Source organism: Mytilus californianus, unplaced genomic scaffold (assembly GCF_021869535.1).
Source record: "Mytilus californianus isolate M0D057914Y unplaced genomic scaffold, xbMytCali1.0.p SCAF_1, whole genome shotgun sequence".
In the NCBI taxonomy this organism is placed as follows: domain Eukaryota; kingdom Metazoa; phylum Mollusca; class Bivalvia; order Mytilida; family Mytilidae; genus Mytilus; species Mytilus californianus.
This window is the reverse complement of record NW_026262581.1, coordinates 109669560-109696240: the sequence shown is the minus strand read 5'-3', so window position 1 is coordinate 109696240 and position 26681 is coordinate 109669560. Positions and strand designations below refer to the sequence as shown.

Here is a 26681-nt window from a genome sequence, read left to right as displayed (position 1 = left end):
AGACGATCTATGAGTTCTTGTAGGCGTCGATTTAGTATATTTTCTTCTCTTTGTTGGTCGTACTCTCCCGGCTTGGTACTAGATGATGGTCACTTCGTTTGTTGCCTGCTCTTCTTTAAGGTAGTTCAATAACGCGTATATGTTTGGAAACCACCTTGACGATAATAAGTTAATCCTCCGTTGGACACTAATCTTCTCTATAGATACTGTTTTTTTATATACTTTTGTGTGTTATTATGAAGTCAGTTTTAATTTTATGTCTGGTACTGTCCGGACCTTGTTATAAAAGTTTAAAGTATTGGTATTCCGTCTTTGATTTATTATAGCCGGAAAAACTAACTTTTATCGAAAACTCTGACGGACTTGCTTGGAATAGAATCTCATCCTATTTATCTTGAAACTTGGATGGACTTAAACGGGACTTATCCAAACACAGTGCAGTTTTTCTTTGACCAAAAATTTTGATAGTGTCAACCAATGACTTGTACCAAGTTTACCTGGTCAAAGTTTATTTTTTGATGAAAAACTTCGATAGTGACAACTGATGACTTTAACCAAGTTAACTTTGATAGTGACAATCTGTCTTAAAAAAGAAGCCATGCATCAATTATAAACATTGAACTATTGCTCGTGCTTTATCATGAAGAAAGGGTTCATCAATCTGTCTTTTCACAAGATTTCAATACGGTCGAATTTACAAGGTTGCCTAAACTATCAATTGTAGTTTTTAGTTACTAGTAACGATTTTATTTGCTCAAAGAGACAAATATAGGATCGGACTCAAGTTTAACCAACTTATGAAGTCTTCTCTTGTACATAATATAACAATTACAATTATACAGAGCATGAACAGTTCAGTAGATCTATCTTAAATGTAATACTGAGTAAAAAGAGGCATATGCACACAGTCTGAAAAAAAACCCTAACAATTAAAAAAAGAAGAGAATATTGAAAAAAAAAGAATAATAATAAATACGTGGAATTCTGTTGACACGGTGATTTTTTTTTATCTATATCTTATTTGATTATACTACGATGAATCTTTTTGGTTTATTTTATAAATTTAAAGACATCTTTTAAGATTTCACAGTATTCCTCGTATATTAATGTTTGTCTACCCTCAAAAACCAACTCTAGATTAGTTGTCACTTGAAAACGATGAATGTTTGTCTATATATATATCGTTCCTCATGTCGGTGTATCTATGGCAATCAAAGAAGAAATGAAATGCATACTCACGTGGAGCACCACAGTCACAATATGGACTCTGTATTATATTTGATTCAAATATGTCGTTATTAAATTTATAAATGAGTCTTAACATCGCATTCAATTTCCGCGGACCATACATGTAATACCTAGGTACAGTCTTGACTCTTTGTTTCGTATGTATTTTTCAACAAAGAGCATTTGAACTCAGATAGGGTATTAAGGGTACGGATAGAATTATCAAGTTTGTTCCATTCTCTGATAGACGATGGAATAAATGAAGAATTTGTTAAAGAGAGTCTAGGGCTATTAAGTCATTGCCATTACGCAGTGAATAAACAGTTGTACTTTGTATAGTTGGGGGAATTAATTCGCACAAATATTGTGGAGCGAGACCATTGTATATTTACTGTTGAAAGATCGTAATTTCACTTTTACTAAATCGTGATTTCGCTCCTTTTGGCGATAGTATTTTTAATTTTTGTTTCTTGTTTTTATTATTATTACGTTTTCTGGCTGGCCCGCAATAGGAGACAACTGCCTACATGGCACCATATAATTTACGGTCCTGTATTTTCCTGTTTCTTAAAGTCTGAAACGATTTTATGGTGATTATAACATTTTTGAAATTATTGAACTAATGCGTTCATTTATATAAAAAGAAGATTTGGTATGAATGCCAATGAGACAACTCTCCACAATAGACCAAATGACACAGAAATATACAACTGTAGGTCACCGTACGGCCTTCAACAATAAGCAAAGCACATACTTATTTCTTAATATTTTGTAAATGGTTTTTTTTCATAGCTATTAAATGATTTGGTGTGTGATAATTTTATCTTCAGAATCGGTTAGTTATAAATTCATTCCACGTTTGTTTATATTTTCTTCCATCACGGTTGTCTCCTTCGTACTTGCCTATGCAATTACCGAAATTCTAACGAGAGATGTAATGTAAGGTCACTGCATACGGAAAGCTGTCGACAAATTGAAGCACGCGAAGACAATACTTCAGTAGGAGTACATTTCTTGAAGATTTGGAAAACATTACAAGAAAGTATATGTACAATGAAAATAACGTTTGACAAATTTCATTCATTCGAAGAGGTTTTCTGAATTTACCTTCATTATGCTCAAACATAATTATACGAGAGCCAAGGATGTATAAGACCGACACACATGAAGGCTTTATGAACAAAAAGGACCTAAACATAGCCTAATTCATCAAAGGTCGACGTTGCCTGAGGGAGTTGGGACCTTTATTTCTTACTAATTTCTTTTTATCAACGGAGAATTAAGGAAAGTTTGTTATAAATCATGACAGTACCGAAGCACTGACTTCTGAGTTGGTGATATAAGTGTTTTATAATACACATTAGCCACTCTGTTATTAAAAAAAAACATATTTATATGACTTTAATATTTTGCCTTTCATTCTTCTGTGCTGCTTGTTTTCTTAAAAAAAATAACGTAAAAAAAAAACGTAACGTTGAAGTATATTTTCATGCAGAATTTGCCGAGTAACGACGAAAAATAAAATACAACGATCTACATAATTTTAGACCTTATTGTATTTATGTTGATTCAGAAACAACCATATTCAATGATAATGTTGCATAGTATTGAAAAATGACCACTAGTCATTCTGGTCTGTTATCATAAAAGTAAAATATGTTAATTAAATAAAAGACCCTTATTTAACACTATACTCTTACATATCTAGGCTCTGTAGTATATTTCCTCTTATAAAATTTTGGTATCACTTTGTCAGACAGGAAAACAAGTTGTGTATGCTTCCATTTCCCCCAGAAAACCAAACTGAACTCCTTTTCTAAAAGAAACTAAATGCACAACTCTTGGGTATGCAAACAAGCTGTGACGTGTTGCTGTAGCACACGCGAACCATCAGCGACGCTGTAAATGGTTCCTATATAAAGGCATAGACTTTGATTTACTTTTTAACGTTTTGATTTATTACTTTGCATTAATTTTTGCGTTTATTTAAAAAGGGTGCTTTAAATGTTTACTACAGATAAGAGGAACACGAGCGACCTTTGATCGAGTGTACTATGTTAAATGGAAATCTTTCGTCGTTTGTTGAACTGAAACGTGTAATCTTATAATAGCAGCAAGATTAAGTTGATTGTATATCTAACCGTAGTGCTACATGATTATGACTATTTCAGTAAAAAAAAATCATTTTTTGTAATAGCAGAGCCAGACATGTTCATGCACTGTTATGAATCACAGTTTATGGCCAAACTCGGTAAAGACCCGTCTAAATTCCATTCAATTGACAAATTCAACAACACTTTCCGGTATCTTGATGATATTTTTTCGTTGAATAATCAAGAATTCTCTAAATATACTGCCGATATTTACCCAAAGGAACTTACTTTAAATGAAACAAATATTAATGGGGCCTCGCTGGCCGAGTGGTCTAAGTAATCAAGAGAAAAAAGTAGTCGAAAACTACTGTATCACTAGCCAGTCAACACTGAGGTTGTGGGTTCGAATTCCGCACGGGCAGGTGCACTCGACTTCAATCTTAATTGACTAGGATTGTCAGTTTTCCTACCGAAGGTCTGTGGTTCTCTCCGGGTTCTCCGGCTTCCTTCACTAATAAAAACTGACCGCCACGAAATAGCACAATAGTGTTGAAAGTGGCGTTTACACCAATCAATCAATCAAATATTAGCAGCAGTAACTGTCCTTTCCTAGATTTATATATGTGTCAGTTTAACACCAGAAACTCTACACAAAAATTTACGGCAAAAAGGACGATTTTATTTCCCATTATTAATTTTCCTTTTTTGGACGGTGATGTTCCTATGCCCGTGTCTGTGGTGCCGTTTTGGATTTCAATGAGCGTAATCTATGTATAACTGGTTAATTATTAAGTCAGGGATTTCGTTATCACAAATTACTTAAAACCTTTACTAAATTCTTCCATAAATACAAAGATTTGGGTTGCAAGTTCGGTTGTACCCGTCGAAAACTTATTACAAACGAAATAGCACATCCTAATTTGTACGGTGATGTTGTTTACCGAGCCCGGAAATTTAGAAATTATCCGGGTAAAATTATTCTAAAAGGTTATCAACTCAACATTGTAATTAGAGCTTTGATTATCGTTTTTGTCTCGCCTTGACGGAGTCAAAAAGCGAGACATAGGTATGCTGTTTCCGGTGTCGGCGGCGGCGGCGTCAACAATGTATTAGTTTGTGATTAGGTCTAGTTATTAGTATAAATAAACTAATCATAGATATATATATATATATATATATATATATGTAAGTACGTCTAAACAAGTGACAACTCTACGACAGATTCATCCATTGGCTCAACAGTGTAGGTGATACACGGCTGAAAACACATATTATATTAATAATTACTCTAAATATCAGCACAACAATGTTAAATCTGAAAATTTGAGGAAGCAAATTTTTGTTCTTCCCTCGCCGGGATTCGAACTCATGCTAAAGAGATGTCGAGACAACACCGCCAGCACTGTGTCCAGCGCTCTAGACCACTCGGCCACCTAGACTGAACTAAAAATTCAGCTTTCGGTGGCCTAGTGTTACCTTTCCTCGTCAGTTTAATCTAGAGTTGTAACACAGTACATGATATATATATATATACAAGTCTAAATTGAAAACAAGGTTCAAACCTATGATTGCGTTGGATAAAAACCGCAATTTTTATACGTGTGCATGCAAAACAAATTTCGTGTTAGAGGGGTCTAAATACAGCACAAACAACATTTTCCAAAAGACCAAACTAGTGAAAAAGTATATTTTAACAAAACACATTTGACTAACAGGTCGAACAACAAATGTTCTTAAACCCCGCTGACTGCCATTGGCGATTGCCAAATAAACGGATCACCGATGTAATAAATGGATCTTAATTATAAATTTAATACTAAACAGAAAACAATAAACTTCGGAAAAGATGGTATACCGCAAACAAAAGGTGCAAAGGTTTTTGTACACCATATCCGGATTTCGACAATTGATGTCTCTTCAGTGAGTTAGGAATCGAAATGGTATTTGGAAAGCCATACAATTTACCTCAATTTAGGATAGACTCTTGAATTTTGAGGAGTCAAATTGGATGAACGGATCATATAAACCCGAAGGCAAATATAATACAAGCCCAAACGAAAAAATATGAACAAGTCTAAATTAAAAACAACGTTCAAACCTATGATTGCGTTGGATAAAAACCGCAATTTTTATACGTGTGCATGCAAAACAAATTTCTTGTTAGAGGGGTCTAAATACAGCACAAACAACATTTTCCAAAATAGTGAAAAAGTATATTTTAACAAAACGCATTTGACTAACAGGTCGAACAACAAATGTTCTTAAACCCTGCTGACTGCCATTGGCGATTGCCAAATAAACGGATCATATATATATATATAATTTGCAGATTAAACATTGTTATGCTGATATTTAGAGTAATTATGAATATAATATGTGTTTTCAGCCGTGTATCACCTTCACTGGTGATCCAATGCATAGATCTGTCGTAGAGTTGTCACTTGTTTAGACGTACTTATCAAATATTTGAAATTGGTTAAATGTTGAGATCAGAAAGCAATATTTGAAACCACTGAAAATTTTGGTTCTCAACAAGCGAAAAGAATAGATTCATTGTGCTTATATTCAAACTTATAATTTACCTGCTGTACACTTAAGTAACCATAACCATTCATGCTTGAAAGAAGTAATTAATTTTTTTTCACAGTCTTCCAATTTTAACTTAAAATTCAGAGTAATTTACTGTTAAACATTGTGTCATATTTCTGAACGTCATCAAATAATAAACTCGTAAAGATGGTATGAATTAAAAAAACTGTAATTTCGATAAAAGCTGTCAGATAGATGTGGCGTATACGTCAATGAGACAGCAACCAAACAACAAAAATAAAGGATATCAACAGTTTATGAACATACAGCCGAGTATTCAGCAATATACAAATACCCATATAAAGTCATCCACTAAATCGCCCAGAGTCCATAAAAGCTTCGAATAAATCTGATGTATCGTGCATTAAAATTCAGCTCAGAACATTTCAGGAAAAATATAGACCTCCCATTAAACAGTTAGAGTTTAAAGACAGAATTTGGATAGATATATAGTTTTTGCTCATTATACATAAATAGGATAACAGTAATTTTCAAAATATTGGACTGCACAACCGACCACAAACCCTCGATTATTCTTAAATAAACTGTTGACACAGAGATATGTCTCGCCTGGCTGCAGAAAAATCGAAAAAGATAATCTGATGGAGCAACATTGCAACAATTCAAAGTCGCTGGACCATGTCCTAGGGGGCAGGGCCTTGAAATAGTCATCAAACAGATTTGTAGAATGTTGTACTGATAGCAATGCAACTGTATAGAACATATCATTAATCTATCGCAAGTTGTTCCTATTAAACTGACTTAAGCAGAAAAGTTATCATTGAAAATTATTTATTAATTCAAAGTCACTGGACCATGACCTAGGGGGCAAGTCCCCAAAATAGTCATCAAACTGATATGTACTGATAGTAAAGCAACTTTTTACAAAATATCATTGATCTATCAAAAGCAGCTCCTATCAAACTGACTTGAGCAGAAAACTTAACAATTGTTGACGCATCCTCCTCCATCGTCGCCACCGGAAAAGCAATTACTATGTCTCGCTTTCCGCGACTTTCGTCGCAGGCGAGACAAACAACCAATAGACTAACAACTTGACTACAAGAAACCGTTTTATAGTAGTTACCGAAACTGTCTACCATGTAAGACAGTTCTGGAATATTATCATGTTCTTGGTTGAGATTGATGTTTAGATTCTATGTTTAATAACAATCTCATTTCATACATAAACATTATTTTATATAAAACATATAAAACAACATTAAAACAAATATATGCTACATAACAAACATCAGTGTCATTCCTTTAAACACTTTTATATAAAATACATCAGAAATGTTGAGTTTACTTATGTGAAGGAATGTTTCGTTTAATTGAAATATCACAGCAGGTATAGGTTGAGACACTAAACATTCTTATTTCTTTAAAAAGTAAATGCAAAAAGAGTACACACGCTGAAATGTCTGGCCTGCTTTACTGAGCAGGATTGATTTTATATTGATTGTCTTCAAGATAAAGGTATCACATAAACATGTCAATACCAATGATCCATGAAAATGGGATCAAGGTCAAATAAACCCTACCAGGCACATATGTTCACCTTACCATCATTTCATACACCAAATATAGTTGACCTATTGTTACTGTATTTGAAAAACTGACCAAAACACGAAAATTCAGCATAGACCAATGAACCACGAAAATGAGGTCATGGTCGGATGAAACCTGCCACACTGACATGTATATACACCTTACAATCATGCTATCCCATATATATTTGACTTACTGCTTATAGCATCTGAGAAACGGACCTAATCGTGTATAACTTTAACCTTGATCACTGATCCAAGAAATGAGGTCGAGGTCAGGTAAATCCTTTAATGACAATTCATAATTTCAACAAATTTTTGATCATCGTCTAAATTAACAAAATGTTCAATATCATTTGAACATTCAGAAAATAAAAACCATCTCAGGTCATCATAAAGAGTGCAATTTAAAAAAAAAGTGTTTTTCTGATTCAACACAATTGTTCGTACAAAACACACATAGTCTGTTATGAACTGGAATTGGCGGCCTGGTATAATACCTTTCGGTTTCGATGGCAAGTGTTAGCGATCCAGGGCAGTAAGAGAGCCATAACGCGTTTATGTTGTCTGGGTATTATAAGTGTGACATACGGTTCAATATTTCACGACAATATCTTTAATCAAGTGATGCATACTGCCTATACCTTGCATAGAAAAGTAATCAATAATCAGGCTTTTAGTTATGATAGCAGCTGATATACATCTTAGTCTACCATTTATTTTCCATGTTAAGTTATGTACTATTTATAAAGGTAAATAAAAAATAGCAAAATTATATAAAATTAGAACAGTGGTGTAAAAGCCCATCATACCAAAAAGGCGAAGTAAAAAAACATGATGTATATAGTAACATGTATGTTAGAGACGCAAAGAAACTGCACTGAACAAATTAAAATAGTTTCCCATCAAATATAAATATATATCTATCTTATACCCTTTTCTTTCTTGAATACTAAGGACACATTGTAATTGTTGCAGATATTTCATGCATTTATAAGTCAAATAGTTTATATTTTTAGACAGACAAATTATCAAAGAATTTCAAACTGATGAAAGTAGTTTATATTTTTTACTTAAAAAAATGTTCTATGCCAAATTTTTATTTGCAAATCATCTTTAAAAAAGTTTTGTTTCATTTGAAAATTGAGAAAAGCAAATTTTAAATTGGCATTAGCTGTCAAATTCATTGTCATCGATTTGAACCAATTCTGATATTTGATTTATAGTATACAATATAGCCTCTTTGAACACACTAAAACGTATATCAAAATTACATAACAATAAACAATGCATGGACTCGTTACAATGCATCAGCAATTCGTGCAAACAATAAACAATGCATGGACTCTTAAAATGTATCATCAATTCGTGTGTAGTTTAAGGTTTGACTAGATAATATAATGAAAAAAACACTGTGGAAATTAAAAAAAGAACACAGACTTCATGACTGAACAACAATGTTCTATTTTAATTCAGTCAAGAAGCTTTTGTCATAACATATTATATCGCTGATTGAGACATTTCATCGAAATATGTTGTTTAATATTTATCTTATATTTCATTGTGTGTTTGATGGTTACCTTTGAATTGATAAATTCATTACCTGGTCTATTTTTATTTTTTCTATTTTGTTTTCTCCTTTAACTAGTTTGGTGTCACTGTCAGAATATTTTGGAAACGCAAATATTAAAATTCATAGAAGCTATACATTATGTATTGATGACATTACAAGTACTGCACATTTTTACATACGAATCCACAGCTAGATCTAGCGCAGAAAGCGATTAGTTCCCGAGAAGCTCTAAAATATAACGTATTTATTGCATCAACATATGATATAATCATGTTGCATCTCCATACACGATTTAATATGGAGGCAAGTTAATTTGTAGTTAAGATCAATGCAAACTTGTATCTTTTCATATTACTCAAAAAGATAACTGTCTTCTGTTTACTGTTTCTGTCTTTTTGTGACGTCTGTCGACTTTCTTTATTTTCTTGCAGGACTGTTCATTTTTTTTAGTTTCTGAAAAAGAAACAAACATAAATCAGAATATCGCAGACTGTTAAATGTCATAATAATAATGACTCATCATATATATCGGGATTAAAATTGTGTACGCCAGACGCGCGTTTGTCTACAAAAGACTAATTAGTTACGCTCAAATCAAACAAGTTAAAAAGGCCAAATAAAGTGCGAAGTTGAAGAGCATTGAGGACCCCAAATACCGAAAGGTATTGCCAAATACAGGTAAGATAATCTATTCATATGGTAGAAAATCCTTAGTATTTCTGTATTGTTCCCACGATTCAATGCCGAACTCCAACAGAGCTATGCACAAAACAAATGTTTCATAACAACACTCATGTCGGTGTGTTCAAACCTAACCATTTCAGCAACATATAATAAAAGCTGGCTTAATGCATGCTGTATTCAAGCCATGTTTAATTTTAAGAGATAGCTCTTTTCTTTCTAATCGCAAATTTTCTTAAGACAGTTACAGACAAAAACTGATAAACACTTGTAACAGTGATAGAAAAAAAATTATTAACCTACCTCTCTTACTTTCGCCATATTTATTTCCGCATAAACCCAAACATACAGTTGCTTTCTTCTCTTTTCTATAAGATTATATTCAAGATCAGTGATGCCATCCTGTTTCCAAATCTTTCGAGAAATTTGTAACATTTTCATTCTAAAAAAAATCCATAAATTAAAATTTCTTCTTCAACATACCAACCTGTCGCGATAAATTCATATATGCAACTACCGTCTTTGAATGTATAAAATAGATCATCCCCGAGGTATCACTCAATCTCAAGTTCTAGGTGCATTTTGTTATTCCCTAATTCTATTTTGATTTTCGACAATACCACAGTGATACGGAAAAAAAAGAAAAAATCGGGGTAGGACCAGATTATCAAAAACGATGATAACTACCGTAACATGGATGTAATGGGTACCAGCTTAGAGGATAATATGTTTTAAAAGCACCTATTACTGCGTGAAAAGGGAATAAATAAGTTATATGGCCGATCTTAAAAAATTAGAGCCAACATAACGGACAACTGAGACAACTATAAGTTAAAACATGTGTAATGGTAGCCTCGGTGGACACTTAGCACACCACTAATCATCTCTGTATGTGTTATCAACTAAATATATGTTTGTGTCTGTTGAAAAAGAAGTGCATGAGGTCTTCGTTGATTATTTATCCACATTCCTAACTCTATAATTACTTCAATGATTTAGAAGTAACAGTAGTTTACCAATGTTCAAATTCAAGATTCCAGTTAGAATATACATACAAAAAGAACTAAGAGAATCGCATGAACTATTAAACAGAGTGAGACCGAGTGCATCGATAGACTGAGCTTCTATGCATGTATCACCCGCCATGCGAATCCATACTTAGCAAATATATCACAATAGGGAATATGAAAAAAACCGGTAAATTTACAGATACGACGACTATTTTCATGAGAAAAATGTCATTGAAATACGTCCGTTTTTTTTACCTTGATTTGTATCATTCTAAATTTATAAATATCCGACTTGGACACCAGTAAACTACTGTTTCCAAAAATCCATATACCATATATAGAATACATGTTTTGGGTCTCACTAATTAGCGACAAGAAGCTCCAAGAAGCGATAAGAATAATTTAGGGACAAGAATACTAATTTAGCGATAAAAAACAAACTAAGCGTCAAGAAATCTAAATATCAATTATTTCAAATAAACAAGTATAGAAACATGCATTAAAGTGTTTGTTTTAAATATACAAATAAAGATAACTACGAGAATCGCATTTAATTGTTTTATTATACCAATAAGAGGAAATGAACATTTGTTCAAGGAAAGAGTTTTTTTTTATTATCGAGGATAAGTTTGAGATAATATTATATTTACAGTTTACAACATATATATAGTATATAAGTGCATGAATGAATGAATGAAAAGGGGGAGTTAAGTTCTTTCTTCAATCTTTAAGTCATTCTTTATGGACAATTAGTATGATCAGATGATGGAAGGATTAGCTCATCCCGTATGCTCTTATATTTAGAGTAATTGCCATGTGTTTTTTTACATAATCTATTTATAAAGATTACTTCACTGTTGTGACACCATTATGATTCTGCGATTGTAATAAAATTTTCAGATTCATAAATACTTTATAAATATTTTTTTTCTAAACATTTACTTCAAGACGGCTTAGCTACTAAATGCAACAATATTTGAAAGTTTATAAAACAATTATAATAACCTGTAAATAATTGACTTTTTTTATATAAATTTATTGTTTTGATAGTATATAAACTTGCTTGTTGCTAAATTTGACTTCTTGTCGCTAATTTTTTCTTCTTGTCGCTATTTGTTTCTATTTGTCGTTAATTCTGTTCTTCTTGTCCCTAATAAGTGAGACCGCATTTGTTTGTTTCAAGAAGGAACATGACTCGGGTCCTAGACAAAGGATCTTCTCGGGTCCTGGACAAAGGAGCTATCATGGCAGACGGATACTTCGGAACATACTACATCAATTTACATGATATGAAGTCTACTACATTCTGAAATAATTTTGTTTGCAGAGAGCTAAAGGCCCCACCACCGCCATATTAGCCTTCCTATGTCTCGCATTCTGCAACATTCACCAGTCCAATAAAAAAACCAAACAACACAATGAACAAAAAGAAAAAACTACAATAACAAAATACTGAATTAAGCAACACGAACCTAACAAAAAAAAAAAAAAACTCGGGTGAACTTATTTGCTCCCGAAAGGAAAGCAGTGCATAAATATTTGTCAACTCTACGATTGACATTCCCTATCACACAACCATCGATTATACAGGAAAAAACACCAAAAAATAACATACTTCTTCTTAAATATAGCTTATGCATTTGTATGAATATTGTCCTTCCCTTATCGCAGGATTTGAACCCATGCTTCTGTGAAATCGAGGCAACACCGCATGTAAGAAGTCCAGAGACGTAGACCAAAATTATAAAAAGACTGTAAACCTATCGAACATATAGGAGTTCATGAATATATGCAATTAATCGGAGTCTATGGCGCGTTAAGTTGAACTTCGCCATCTACGTTTGCCATCAGACATGAACTTTGGGCAAGATAAATCTTCCCTGCCTTGAGGAAATTAAGAGAAGAGGTCCAGCACGTCAAAACTACTAATATTGAAAAATCGAAATGGACAAGAGCAAGAACACATATAAGGGAAATGAGTTGAAATATTAAGGAAAATTTACTTAAAATTCTAAAATGTACAAAAAATTGAAGAAACAATGAGGGATCCATGCCCCTAGCGTCTGTGCAGCTAACATAACCTAGAAAATCAAAAGGTAGAGCCAAACCAGAAAAGAATCAGATATGAGATGCATAAGTACACAGTTACCTGTCATTTCCAGTTCTTTGTCCAGTGTGTTGAACACTTCCACAATGTCCGTGTGCATCGAATGGTCTTGTCATTTTGTAATTGCTACGTTTTATTCTGAAAAAAAAAAAATCAAATATAAAACATATTTTTAAAAAGATTACGACAAAGTACTAAAAAATTGCTTTCCCCAATTCAATGATGTGTTTGGTCTGTCCTAACAAAGCATAATCTTTGAAATATCTTTACACATGAATGATTAGCAGTGGAAAGAATTTGTGACTTTTTTCTACCGAATATTTGTGTTTTTTCAACAAAACTTTTGATATATCTAATTGTGAAGTAGTTGATGAGTTGAGTTAAATTGTTTATGATACCACGATGAAGTGGTTCTAACAATTTGTTGTTTGTTTTGTGTGTGATGGCTACTCAGCCCATAATATTGGTGGAAATCTTTGTATTAAGTACTAATCTTTCGCCATATGCGGAAGGAAACAAATCTTATAAAACAACCATGACTCTTTCTTCAATGTCAACATGAACAGCCGATGGTCTAAAATCGGCTATAAATTCCGTTTCATCTCCGCATCTAGTAAGTTTTCTACTACTAATCAATCAGTGCTTCTTACTACCTCCCTTACTACTATCAAAGAATTGGTTATTACCTTTTGTAATAAAGCTTATGAAAATAATGGTATTAATTATTTTTGGAGTGTTAAAAATTCTTTAGAGGTTTTAGAAAAAATACATGCTTTTGATGGTCCTTTTAATTCTGTTGACAGTTATGATTTTTCTACTCTCTACACTACACTTCCACACAATCTAATAAAGAAAAAGTTTTCATATTTAATAAAATGGTCTTTCGAAAAATCGCATTGTAAATTTATTTGCTGTAACTCGTTTAAAGCCTTTTTCTGTAACGAAAAAGGAAAGTATGCTAGATACACTTACTGGAAATGTGAGGATATGATTGAAGCTTTAAATTTTCTCCTAGATAACATATATGTACGTTTCGGCGATAAAGTGTATCGTCAGGTAGTAGGCATTCCTATGGGCACTTACTGCGCCCCTTTAATAGCAGATTTATTCCTGTATTGCTATGAATCTCAGTGTATGACCAAACTCAGTAAAGACACATCATTGTTACATTTGGTTGATAAATTCAACAATACCTACCGTTATCTGGATGATATTTTTTCCAGAGTTCTCTAAATATACTACCGAAATTTACCCAAAAGAACTTACTTTAACTAAATCTAACATAAACAGCAGCAGTTGTCCTTTTCTAGATTTAGACATTTCAATTTCTAAAGGGAAACTCCATACTAAAATTTACGACAAAAGAGACGAGTTTCATTCCCTATTGTTAATTTTCCTTTTTTAGACGGCGATGTGCCTTTGGCTTCATCATACGGTGTTTATATATCACAACTCGTTCGGTATGCCCGTGTTTGTAGTGATGTCATAGATTTTAACGAACGTAATCAATGCATCACTGGTAAATTATTAAGTCAGGGATTTCGTTTCCATAAATTACTTAAAACTTTTACTAAATTCTTTCATAGATACGAAGATTTGATTAGTAAATTTGGCTGTACCTGTAGAAAACTGATTAAAAATGGTATTTCACATCCTAAATTTTACGGTAATATTGTCACTATGTGATCCGTGTAAACTCATCGAACCTTTAAACAAACTTATTAGTAAGGGTTATCGTACCAATGTTGTAATTAGATCTCTTAATATAGTTTACATTGGCACTAATATAGATTTTGTCATTAGCAAATTAAAACATAACTAAATTTGTATTTTCTTTTCAAACGGGATGTATAGAGACACACACACGTTAATTTTTTTATCTATAACGAAGTCACTCCTAACTATCCTACAACCTGTCGATACATTTATTTTTGGCATTGCACAAGTCATGTCTTCTTTGACTGTTCATGACGTTAAAATACTATTTCCCTGGGATGTGTTTTAGTTGATTTCAGTCTCTGATGCATGATGTTTTATTATTAATTGTTTTGGCTTTTAACTAGCTGTCAGTAAATGCAAGTACTCTCAAATCGTACTTTCTTTTTAATTTGACCTGTTGATACTATTTGTAATGCTTTTTTGTTATTTAATGTTAACATGGATCTTGTCTATATACCAGCTTTGATTATTTGGTATTACTACAAATTTTCACTTCTTCGTACTATGAACATCAAAATTATTTCATTTCTCCTTAAATACTGTACAGGAATTTTATCTAGCACTTATTGTATAGTTTTATTGTTAATATTCACCCCATATGTACCAAGTGTTAAATTAGTTTTATTCATATTAAAGAAATTTCTTGGTATTCCTAAACGGAAGATTTTATACACACAGAAGAAGTATACTTAACAACGAAATTATTTTCATTTACCTGTGTATATTATGACGCAGGTTTTTTCAAAAGTGATGATTTTCTAAATATTGTTTAACATTTCACAGTGGTATCATACTTTAACTTTGTTTAAACCTGTTTATTTACTTTTGACCTTAATTATTTATCCCTTATAATTTTTATTAACTATATATGTATTTGCATTCAGGTACCACAGATCAAATTTATTCGTTCATTGTGTGTTAATTTACGTTTTTTGATTGAGTTAAGTCTTCCAATTGATATTTTATAGTGTGTCTTTCTATGTTGTGATGTTATACTATTGTTTCAGAAAAGGGAGAAGCTTTGGTACCATTAAAACGTTTAATCCCGCTGCAAATGTTTGCACCTGTCCTAAGTCAGGAATCTGATGTACAGTAGTTGTCTTCTGTTTATGTAGTTCATACGTGTTTCTCGTTTCTCGTTTTTATATAGATTAGACCGTTGGTTTTCCCGTTTGAATGGTTTTACACTAGTAATTTTTGGGGCTCTTTATAGCTTGCTGTTTGGTGTTCCGTGTTGAAGGCCGTACCTTTACCTATAATGGTTTACTTTTATAAATTGTTACTTGGATGGAGAGTTGTCTCATTGGCACTCATACCACATCTTCCTATATCTATTAGGTCTTCAATCACTAATTCGAAAAGGCTTAGACAAACAATAAAGATGGAAAACATTATAACAAAAATACCGAACTCAAAGGTAAATTCAATAAGGAGGAAGTCCATAAAAACTGACAGAAACAAAAGTAAGACTTTATAAACCAAGGGAAATAATGGTAAACAACCGTCATATTGCTGACTTGGTATAGGAATATTACGAAGAAACGTTCCTCCGACTTTCCGGGTAAATGAATGAACACAAGAGGAATACAATTTCCATTTTTAAATCCATTAATCATATAAAGCTGATAAATTTCAATGTTTTATCCATACATGTCAAAATGACAATTCCCGGTTTACAGTTAAACTCTTATATTAGGTAAAAAGCGCAAATGTCCGGTCAATTTTTGTATAGGTGTATCAAAGTTTAAAGCGCAAATGTCCATAGTTTTGGAGCGCAAATGTCCTTTCGTGTTGCAGGTAAAAATGCGCGAAGGTCCTGTGCCCTATATATCTTACTGTGCTCCTGTTAAAAATTAGAGATAATAACCTTTAAAGGTCTAGAATAATATACAGTGGTGGATGCCAGGAGGGGGCGTATAGGGCGTACACCCCCTTTTGATTGGAAAATATAGCAATTTTAGCGACAAACTAACTTTTCGCCTTGCTCCGCTCGGCTATTTATACATTTTTTGGCAATAACGAGACCCCTTTAAAAAAATCCTGGATTCCGCCCTTATAAACATGTAATCTGCTCACCTTGCAAACAATTCGTCGTCTTCACCACCCCAACCAAAAAACTGGTTGGGAAATCCATTTATATCCTCATACTGCTTTCTGGAAAATGTAGAAATTCCTCCTGCAAACTGATGGTATGGGACTCTGAAATGAAAGATTACAATGCCAGACTATTATTTAATGCAGTTGAAAACGCAAAACGGTCATCAATTCCATCAATAGAAATAATTTTTTGTTGATGAACGTCCGGTCGGCAGATAAATAATTCAAATATATGTGTCCGTTAAAGTAAATTTCTTATGTGTTTAGTTAACTTTTATCTATGATAAAACAAGGTAGATTAACTATAAACTAGGAACATTCATTTCATGAAGTAGTGAAATTTTATATTTGTAAAGTAACGTCTCCATAAAGGCATAACTATAGATAATGCCTATTTCATGCCAAAATGCAATTGTCATTTTCAAATTTATCACGACGTCTCTTCCTTCCGGAGCACCTGAGATCACCCCCAGTTTTTGGTGGGGTTCGTGTTGCTTAGTCTTTAGTTTTCTATGTTGTGTCATCTGTACTATTATTTGTCTGTTTGTCTTTTTATTTTTGGCCATGGCGTTGTCAGTTTGTTTTCGATCTATGAGTTTAACTGTTCCTCTGGTATCTTTCGTCCCTCTACAATCAAGTTTTATATAATAAAAAGGTAATCAAATTATGTTATACTTTTTCATTGATTTGTTTTCAGCCAATTTTGTGAATAGAGGGGTAAATATAGTATTGCCACATAAATGTTAAACTAACACATACCTGTATCCAAATTTTTCAACTTTTGTTGCCATGTGTATTGGATTGTCCCCACATATATAATAATTACGATCATCTTCTGGCAGAATATCTAAGTCGTGAATTACTACACAGTCATATTTCATGTCTTTCATTGCTTGTACGAATCCTATATTTGACAACATACCTCTGTTAAATAACGACCCAGCTGTCTACAATTTAAAATAAATTGACATTTAAAAACAAACATTTCGAATCCTACTTTAATTTTTTATACTTTGTAGTTAAAGGGGCATTAGCAGTCATGTTCACCAATTTGACTCAAATTCTCATATTTGATTTATAACATACTAAAACGAATGTCCAAATTACAATAAGTCTGAATTAAACAATTAGCAATGCATAGACCCGCTAACATATATCCGCCATCGAGATGACCTCCGAAGAATGCCGACGGTCACATTACCCGATATAAACATAAACATAAATATAAATAGATAGCGACCTCGTGCAATGGGACTTTTCTAGGTCTGATTGAATTCATGTTATAGGTTAAAAAAAATAGGTTAAATCATCGATTTTACCTGTATAAAAATGATTTTCGGTGGATCGAATCAGTCAACGAAATGGTTCACCTTTGTTTCACTTTCAATGTTGACATTCTTTTCCTTTTAATGACTGAACACGACTAATACACGCGTAACCAATCTCTATTTAATGGGTTATACTGAAGGTCACATGAATACGGATTCAATGAGGTCTTCATCAGCGATGTTTTTTAGCTTATTTTGACAAAATTGAACTAAACTGACTGCTAAAAGCGAATTATTATTTCACTATAATCTATTTCGCTTTCATTAATGATTGAACAAAAAAAAATAATAATTTGTTTTTATATCTCGTAGCTAATGCCCCTTTAATAACATTAAACGTTATCGATTTTACTGAACCCGATAACTGTTTATTTAAGACTTTATATAAATAAACATGAAATTGTTGAGTGATATATCTGGAAATGCATCACACGCCATATAATACTCATGTGAAGCTTGATGCTAAATTTCTGAAAGCTATAAGGGGCCTCGGTGGTCGAGTTGTCTAAGTAGTCGAACTACTGTATCACTAGCTTAATAAAAACACTGAGGTTGTGAGTTCGAATCCCGCACGTGGCAGGTGCACTCGACTCCAATCTTAATTGACTAGGATTGTCAGTTTTCCTATCGAAGGTCAGTGGTTCTCTCCGGCCGGCACTCCGGCTTCTTCAACCACAATAGTGCTGAAAGTGGCGGTAAACAGCAATCAATCAATCTGGAAGCTATGGACAGTAGTTCCGTGAAAAATGCGACGAATACTTCATACATGGCAAATAATGTGTAAATATAAGTATCCAGAAAATAGGTAGTTGATTAGTCATGAATATGAAAACGCGTCATACTGTATAGAATAATCACATAAAGCTTGCTATTAAATTTCGGGAAGCTCTGGTCTGTAGTTCCTGAGAATAAACTGTTAACACAGAGATATGTCTCGCCTTTTTGTACTTTTGATAATGCAAATGTTGAAATTAAAATAGCAATACTTTAACATGTAAGTTATGCAAATATTCAAAGTCAATGAACCATGACTGAAGGTACATGGCAAATCAATCTCCATGGAAATGATATGTGACAATGCTAACACAACTGCATACCAAATACCATAAACTTATCATAAGTCGTTCCCTTTTAACAAACCTAAACACAAACATTGACTTGTAAACTATGTAAAAGTTTCATAGTCAATGAACCATGATGAGGGAGTGGGGCTATATAATCTCCATGGAAACGAGACTTGCAAATGCCAATAAATTTGCATACCAAATATCATTGACTTAACATTAGCGGTTCATCTTAAACTGATCTAATCACAAACAAATACATGTAAACTAAGCAAAATTTTCAAAGTCAATAGACTATGACTGAGGAGGGCAGGACCAAATATTCTCCATGGAAATGAGATGTGCTAATGCTTATACAATTGCAAAACAATTAACATTGGCCTACCACTAATGGTTCCCCTTAAACTGACCTAATCACAAACTAATACATGTAAACTAAGAAAAAGTTTCAAAGTCAATAGACCATGACTGAGGGGGCAGGGCCAAATAATCTCCATGGAAATGAGATGTGCCAATGCTAATACAACTGCATACCAAATATCATTAACCAACCACTAGTGGTTCACCTTAAACTAGACCTAATCACAAACTAATACATTGTTGACGCCGCCGCCGCCGCCGACGCCGGAAACAGCATACCTATGTCTCGCTTTTTGACTCCGTCAAGGCGAGACAAAAATGACAAAAATAACATGTTACGGACGGACAAATGTAAATTGTTTTAAAATCAAGAATATATTTACCTGCTCTACTATGTAGATTCCGAATTCTAATTGTTGTCTGTATATGCGTGGAATAACATTATTCAAAAATATACGAAGTTGTAATTGTCTGTCTCGATATGGAACGATAATAGCAATTTTTTGATACGCTGAACAGTTTTTAGGTTTATAATGTCCGTCTGCCATGAATGTAAATTGTGTATCAAGTTTTTCTATTGGAATGTCTGTTCTATTCAGAGGGGTACGTCCTTCTGTAAAGTAAAAAGCACTACTAAATTATCTCATGAGAAAAAGTACAAAACGAACAAGAATATCACAGTGTATAAGGTCAAACAATTTGACATATTGTATAGCCATTTGTCTATTGGTGAAGACATGTGTATTGTTTATGTTAACACATATATACCTATATACCTTAACTTTACACAGGCACTTGTTTCTGTAAAAACGTGAAGGTATATAGGTATATTTTTACAGAGACAAGTGTCTGTGCTTAAGAAGTCTCATGGTTGTTTTTGTCCTCGGCTTGCTGTCTCATTGAAGTATACACAATGCATTTGTTCATACTCGTCTTTTTATCTACGTTTTTTTAAAGACGATTTTTGTCTTGACCTTTTCCTTGATCAGCTATTGAAGAAACGAGTATAGAGTACTTGAAATTGAAAACAGAACGTTATCTAAGTGGTAAAACCTAAATTATACATCACCCAGATGTCGTCCTTTTTCACCAACTTTAAATCAAAGATACATAAACTAAAGATGATTTGCTGTTTATTAACTAAAGTTTTTGTAAATCTGAAATTTACCTGTAAACCCGATAAAAATGCGAATTTCTATATAAAAAAAAAACAAAAACATTAAAGGATGATTTGTAATATTGAAAGAAGTAAATCACAGAAAATACAGCATCAGTTTAAGAAAGACGATAAAGTTGACATTCAAGAATTAAAAATGTACTAACAACTTCTTCGCGATGAGACAAAAAGCCAAGGTCGTAACTCTGGCAAGGTTGAATTTAGGCGATTTATAATAGGAAGTGAATTCGTCACCATCATGGTTTCAAAGAGAAAGTAAAACGTTAAACGCCGGATTGTCGTCCAATCAAAACACTCGTTACATTGTTCTTTTGTATATTTAGAATCCGAGATAAACCTAGATTTTCTCGAGAAATGAGATAATTCATTATCTGAAATTGAGAAAATTAATTATCTGGAGATAAATTAGGATTATCTGAAAATCGCTCAGAAAAACCTAGATTTTCTAATATTTTGAGATAAACCGGGATTTTCTCCAGATAATGAATTTTTTGTATTTTCTGAGATAAACTAGGATTTTCTCAAATTTGAATTAAGCTGAGATAATCTTAGTTTATCTGAGATAAACCGGGATTATCTGATATAATCCTAGTTTATCTGAGATAATCTAAGATTAATTAATAAAAGTGGTTCAGGCGTGCCATACATGTTGGTTTCAACCGTAATGAACACGAATCGGTATCAGTATCCTTCATTTTAAAATATACCTGGATCGATTACAATGCAGATGAACTTTCTGTGAGAGCAATTTGGCACTGGCAAGACTAATTGAATACATTTTATTGTTAACTTTCAGTTCATAAACAAAACTTAAGGTTGCAACCCACTCAGACAAAGTTTTAAATAATTATAAACATAGCAAAAACAATAGAGCCTTCTGGACTTCGTTTGGAGAGTTTAGGTAGCACAACAGTCTAGTTTAAGAAAATTATGGATGTTCTTATTTGAGAAGTAATATTTTGTCCTTTCAAAAGATATTAAGACAAACGAAGTACCATATTAAAATAAAGAACAGATACAAAAAAGTACGTCCAAAGGAGTTGGCAAATCCACCATCATGCATGTTATAAATGACCATATTTTGAAGAAATTTTCTAAAAATTACTCCTTTTCTAAATTTAGCGTTGTCATTTCATCTTAAGGAGCATAAATATTCTCTCAAACTTTATCTCTCGAACATACGATCGATCATTTTCTCATCTGAAACTACTAGACAAAATACGTTTCATCATACCACAACGAGACAGATTAAAACATCGTTTTATTTCCTATTTTTTACCAATACAGCTGTTGTAAATTCAATTATAAGACATAAAGTAGAGCACAAAGCAAATAAGATGATTGCTATATTAAGTAGGGGAGGATAACTGTTATATTCAAATTTAAATTTAGACGTTTTCATATGAAAGAATCAGTCATTCAAATATAGTAGTAACTCTTCAAGCCTATTTGGCTCAACTTGTGACGCTCTCTCTTAGACGGCAACAACGCATCTCACTGTATAAATGAATACATTAAAGTATCATAAGCTTAATTTTTTTAAGTACTTACGTAAATAAAGTGGAGGCCATGAACATTTATTGAGTTGATCGCTCACGTGTAGTTCTGAATCACTTGTAGGTGTATTAGAATCAATTATTATCAATTTATGTTTCATTGTATCAATGAATCTGCTAGTAAAATTGTCAGCTGCAGATAACACTTCTAGCATTTTTCCGTTTAGTGTATCGCGTATAAAGTTTGTAGATGCAAAAAACTGAAGGTCCAAAATAAAAATTACAGTCACTGAAATTACAAGTCCTGCGGTTAGTATATACCAGCTTTTGTCAGATCTGTTATTCTGTAAAAAAAGTATTCTATAATTATCATGCCATTTTATTAAATAACTTAGTAGTAAATCTCTACGAATAAAATGGTTAGAGATTATTTCTGATTTGTACGACAGTTATTACACTGTACAGACCAAACTTGAATTGGCTATACTACAGCTTGACTGATCGCCTGGCAGATTAAACGTTCTCAGGGGCATACTAAAAACATATTCAGAACAATTACGTATTAATGTTATAGGATCATGATCATTGATTTGGACTAGATACATACATGTTATATTTATAGCACGCCTTTTACGAATTAACGTATTTAATTCACGAAAAGCGCAGCTTTGAGTGGATTAAATATGTTAATGAGCAAGGCGTGGCTATATATGATTTGTCATTAATGGGCTATGACACATGCCAAATGTTAAATGCTGCCCAATAAACCTTTACTGTACTTTTTAAAGCCATTAATGTGTTATTGAATAGTTTTTTCTCCCCGAAAATTCTTTGAGGGGAGGGGTAGATGCAAAATTTTATTCGATGATTATCTGCCTTCAAACCTGAAAAGGACGTGTAGTTACAAAGGAGTTTTAACGTTCTGACATGAAGGAAACATTTTCCAATACTAATATATGAAAGTATAATTAATACTATTTTTCCATTTCCAACAACTGTAAAAAGATCGGATAATTTATTGGAATGGTTGTTGATTGCGAGTAAGGTCCAGGGACAGATATTTGAAGCATGATCTATTCACGGAGATAGACCTTTATAAAATGGAGAAAATTACTAAAAATCCAGTGACATATATTTTTTTAGAATATATTTAATTTCGACACGATAAAAACAGGAATCCAACCAAAATAACAGTAGGGAAATGTATAGTCATTTTTATTACATTTTTTTTTATTCTTTCATTTTTTACTTCTCGAAGGAGGCGGAGCCAGACTGTGCATTAACAACTTCCGAGATAGAAATTAGAGCACTGGTTTAAGTTCCTCCCATTCTTTGCTTTTCCAACGAGATGCGGTCAACGGCGGGATTGGAGAGTGCAATAACTCAAAAATCATTCAGTTAACGCATTCCTCTAAAAATAACCGAAGTTAACTCACTTGAAGATGAAAGGAAAAACTCATGTTACAATCACAGATAGATCACATAGTTGGCAGAAATAGATATCACTCTGCGCAGACATATTACTCTGACTATGAATCGAACAGTCCAGGCTCCGCTCTTACCCCAAAATGCCGTCTCATTTGTTTTGACAAGGCCTGAGATAGAACCGAACTCCCACACTCGACACGAGCATACTAAAACCATGAAGTTTTTTAACTACTATTTTAACATGAAAACACCCAAAACTTTGCACATTAAGATGATGATATTTATATATTTTGAATTGTTCATATTTAAGTTTGTAATTTTGACATATTGCTCTATATATTTCATGTGTTATACAGAACTAAAAGCAACATCGAAAAATCTCGGTCACATTGTCAGTATAATGTATTTGTTAAATTAGAAGGGATCCAATTTATACTTCTAGAAATTAAAATTGTGATGCCATGTTTTTTATACAATCAGAAGGGAATACCCTGTCAACGCACCCGTTCCTTTTGGAGTTCATGGGATTCTTTCAGTTTTTGTTTTAACCTTGATTGTATCTTCTTAAACGATTTGTGTAATTTGAAAAAAAAATGGTACGCTTCTGTTATACTATTTAAAATCAAGCACGTCGATTTTATCGATTTTCACTTTTGTATGGTCTTGAATTGTTGTCATTGATTGATTTGGATATGGCACTTTGTATCGTTTCTGTACAAAAGCTTGGGAGCAGACCAATCAATGCTTTTCACATTTTAATAAGTTGCTACTAATAACAAAACGGAGGTATAGATCAATATTAAAGATTTTCACTTTTGCTGTGTAGGAGTTATGGTCCTTGATTAAAAGGCACTTTATGCCGATTTCATTTGGCAGTCTTTTTAAACCTGCTAGAATTTTTTTGTAAGGAAACGACATGCACAGTGCAATTCCCAATTAATCTAGGACCATAGCACCAGAAAAGAAAACTGAAAATCTTCGATATAGAATTTGACTTCCATTTTGTCATCAGTTACGCATATTAGAATTTGAAAACAAGCATTAGTCATTAGTAAAAAGTAAAATAACAAGAAATATTCAAAACGGAAAGTCCCATATCAAATGGCAAAATCAAAAGTTCAAACACATCAAACGAATGGAAAATAACTGTCATATTCCTGACTTGGTACAGGCATTTCCTTATGTAGAAAATGGTGGACTAAACCTGGTTTTAGAGCTAGCTAAACCTCTCACTTGTATGACAGTCGCATAAAATTCCATTATATTGACAACAATGTGTGAACAAAACAAACAGACGTAATAGGTAAAAATGTCAAAAATTGTGGTACAACCGTCAACATTGTGTTATAATCGTAATTGTCAAAAAATATTAGTTCCGTCATAATAGAGTTCCAAATGGACGAACTATTATGTAATATATTTCCATTGGAACATTTGTTTCTAACGGAATAAAGGGTATAGAATATTTGATCAAATTGGAACAGATATTATGTTATTGTTTATAACAAAGTTTCCGGGGGAACTTCTGTTAGGCGGAACAAATATATGTTGACATAATCACTATAAAAACAAACGAATATGTCAAGAAAGAAAAACAAAATAGCATATAGACAAAGCACATAAGCAAAAATGAAAGACAAGAATACAAAAAATGACCATAGCACAATAACACAATTGCGGAATGTATAAGTACCGAGCCACGCCAAAAGAATATTACCAAAAATAACTGAAACAATAGAGGTTATAAATATAAAAAAGCCAATAAAAAGATCACTATAACACGTAATTAAGATGATAAACAACGTCCGTACCTGGAAGACCATCATGTATTATTCGTGAAGTTGATACGGAATATTTATCAACAAGGTCTTGGTATCTTCCGATAAACTTTTTAGAACAAGTGTTCACATGCTGAAATGTCTCGCCTGTTTTACTGATCATTGATTTTATTTTGATAGTCCTAAATATAAAGTTTAACTACAAGAATCACATAAAGCTAACATGAAAAAAGAAATGAGGCCAATATTAGATAAACCAAGCCAGAAATACATGTACACCTTACAGCCATTCTATACACCAAATATAGTTGACATATTGCTTATAGTATACAAGAAACAGACCAAACCATGAAAACTTTATATTGACCAATGAACCATGAATATGAGGTCAAAGTCAGATGAATCCTGCCAGACAGACATGTACACCTTACAAAGATTCAATGCTTTAAATATAGTTGACCTACTGCATATAGTATCTAAGAAACAATCTTAACCAGGAAAACTTAACATTTTTCATGGTTCATTGGTCAATGTTAAGGTCAAATGATAACTGCCAGAAAGACATATACACCTTACAATCATTCCATACACCAAATATAGTTGATCTATTGCTTATAGTTTAAGAACAACTATCAGACCAAAACATAAAAACTTAACATTGAGCAATCAACCGTAAACATTGAGGTCAAGGTCAAATAAAACCTGCCAGACTGACATGTACATCGTAAAATATTTCCATACACCAAATATAGTTGACATATTTCATATATAAGAAAACTTAACCTTGTTCACTGATCCATGAAATGAGGTCGAAGTCAAGCGAAAACTGTCTTACAGGTATGAGGACCTTGCAAGGTACTCACATACCAAATATAGTTATCCTATTACTCATAATAAGAAAGAAATGAAGATTACAAAAAATCAACTAATGTTGATACAAATAAACCACTTTAGAAGATGGTCATGAAAGTTTATACCATGCAGATGTAAAATATGTATTTTACCAGATTTTGGTTGTAATAAAGTATTGATAATTGTATATTCTTTATTATCTAAAATATTGTTTTCTTATTAATCAATTATATATAATAAAAAAAACAAGATATAAACAAAATCCAGGGGCCTGGTTTTCGAAAGTATCTTATGACTAAGACATGCCTTATCATATGGTCTTATGACATGTCATAGTCGTAAGATATGTTTTCGAAAGTTTCCAAAGTACGATATGTCATAACTTTCATTGTATACTTAAGACACCTCGCCACATGACTTATGATGATGGTCTTATGCTTATCATAAAAGTTACGACATCATTTTCTGCGTTTATCATTGCACATGCAATCTCCCATGCTCTCTTTTTGGCACTGTTTGTTGTTGTGTTGCTCAGTCTGCTAAATAGTAAAG

The 26681-nt window shown here is 32.8% G+C and overlaps 2 protein-coding genes across 7 annotated transcripts in view; both read right to left on the bottom strand.

The window, feature by feature from the left end:
* The window catches only part of LOC127730362 (uncharacterized), a 172447-nt gene that overhangs the window by 39055 nt on the left and 106711 nt on the right, over positions 1 to 26681 (bottom strand). The window lies entirely within an intron of this gene.
* Positions 7059 to 26681, bottom strand: part of LOC127730324 (beta-1,4-galactosyltransferase 4-like) — a 49385-nt gene continuing 29762 nt past the window's right edge. For 5 of the 6 annotated variants that reach the window (XM_052238703.1, XM_052238713.1, XM_052238707.1 and 2 more), the window contains 7 exons: positions 22127 to 22415; positions 19782 to 20011; positions 17406 to 17593; positions 16626 to 16748; positions 12873 to 12968; positions 10017 to 10155; positions 7059 to 9485 (listed from right to left, as the gene is read on the bottom strand). In XM_052238703.1, the coding sequence (XP_052094663.1) occupies positions 9450 to 9485; positions 10017 to 10155; positions 12873 to 12968; positions 16626 to 16748; positions 17406 to 17593; positions 19782 to 20011; positions 22127 to 22415 (1101 nt within the window). In that variant the 3' untranslated portion in view covers positions 7059 to 9449. The remainder of the gene's footprint in view (positions 9486 to 10016; positions 10156 to 12872; positions 12969 to 16625; positions 16749 to 17405; positions 17594 to 19781; positions 20012 to 22126; positions 22416 to 26681) is intronic. The other variant, XR_007995042.1, reaches the window with a different exon arrangement.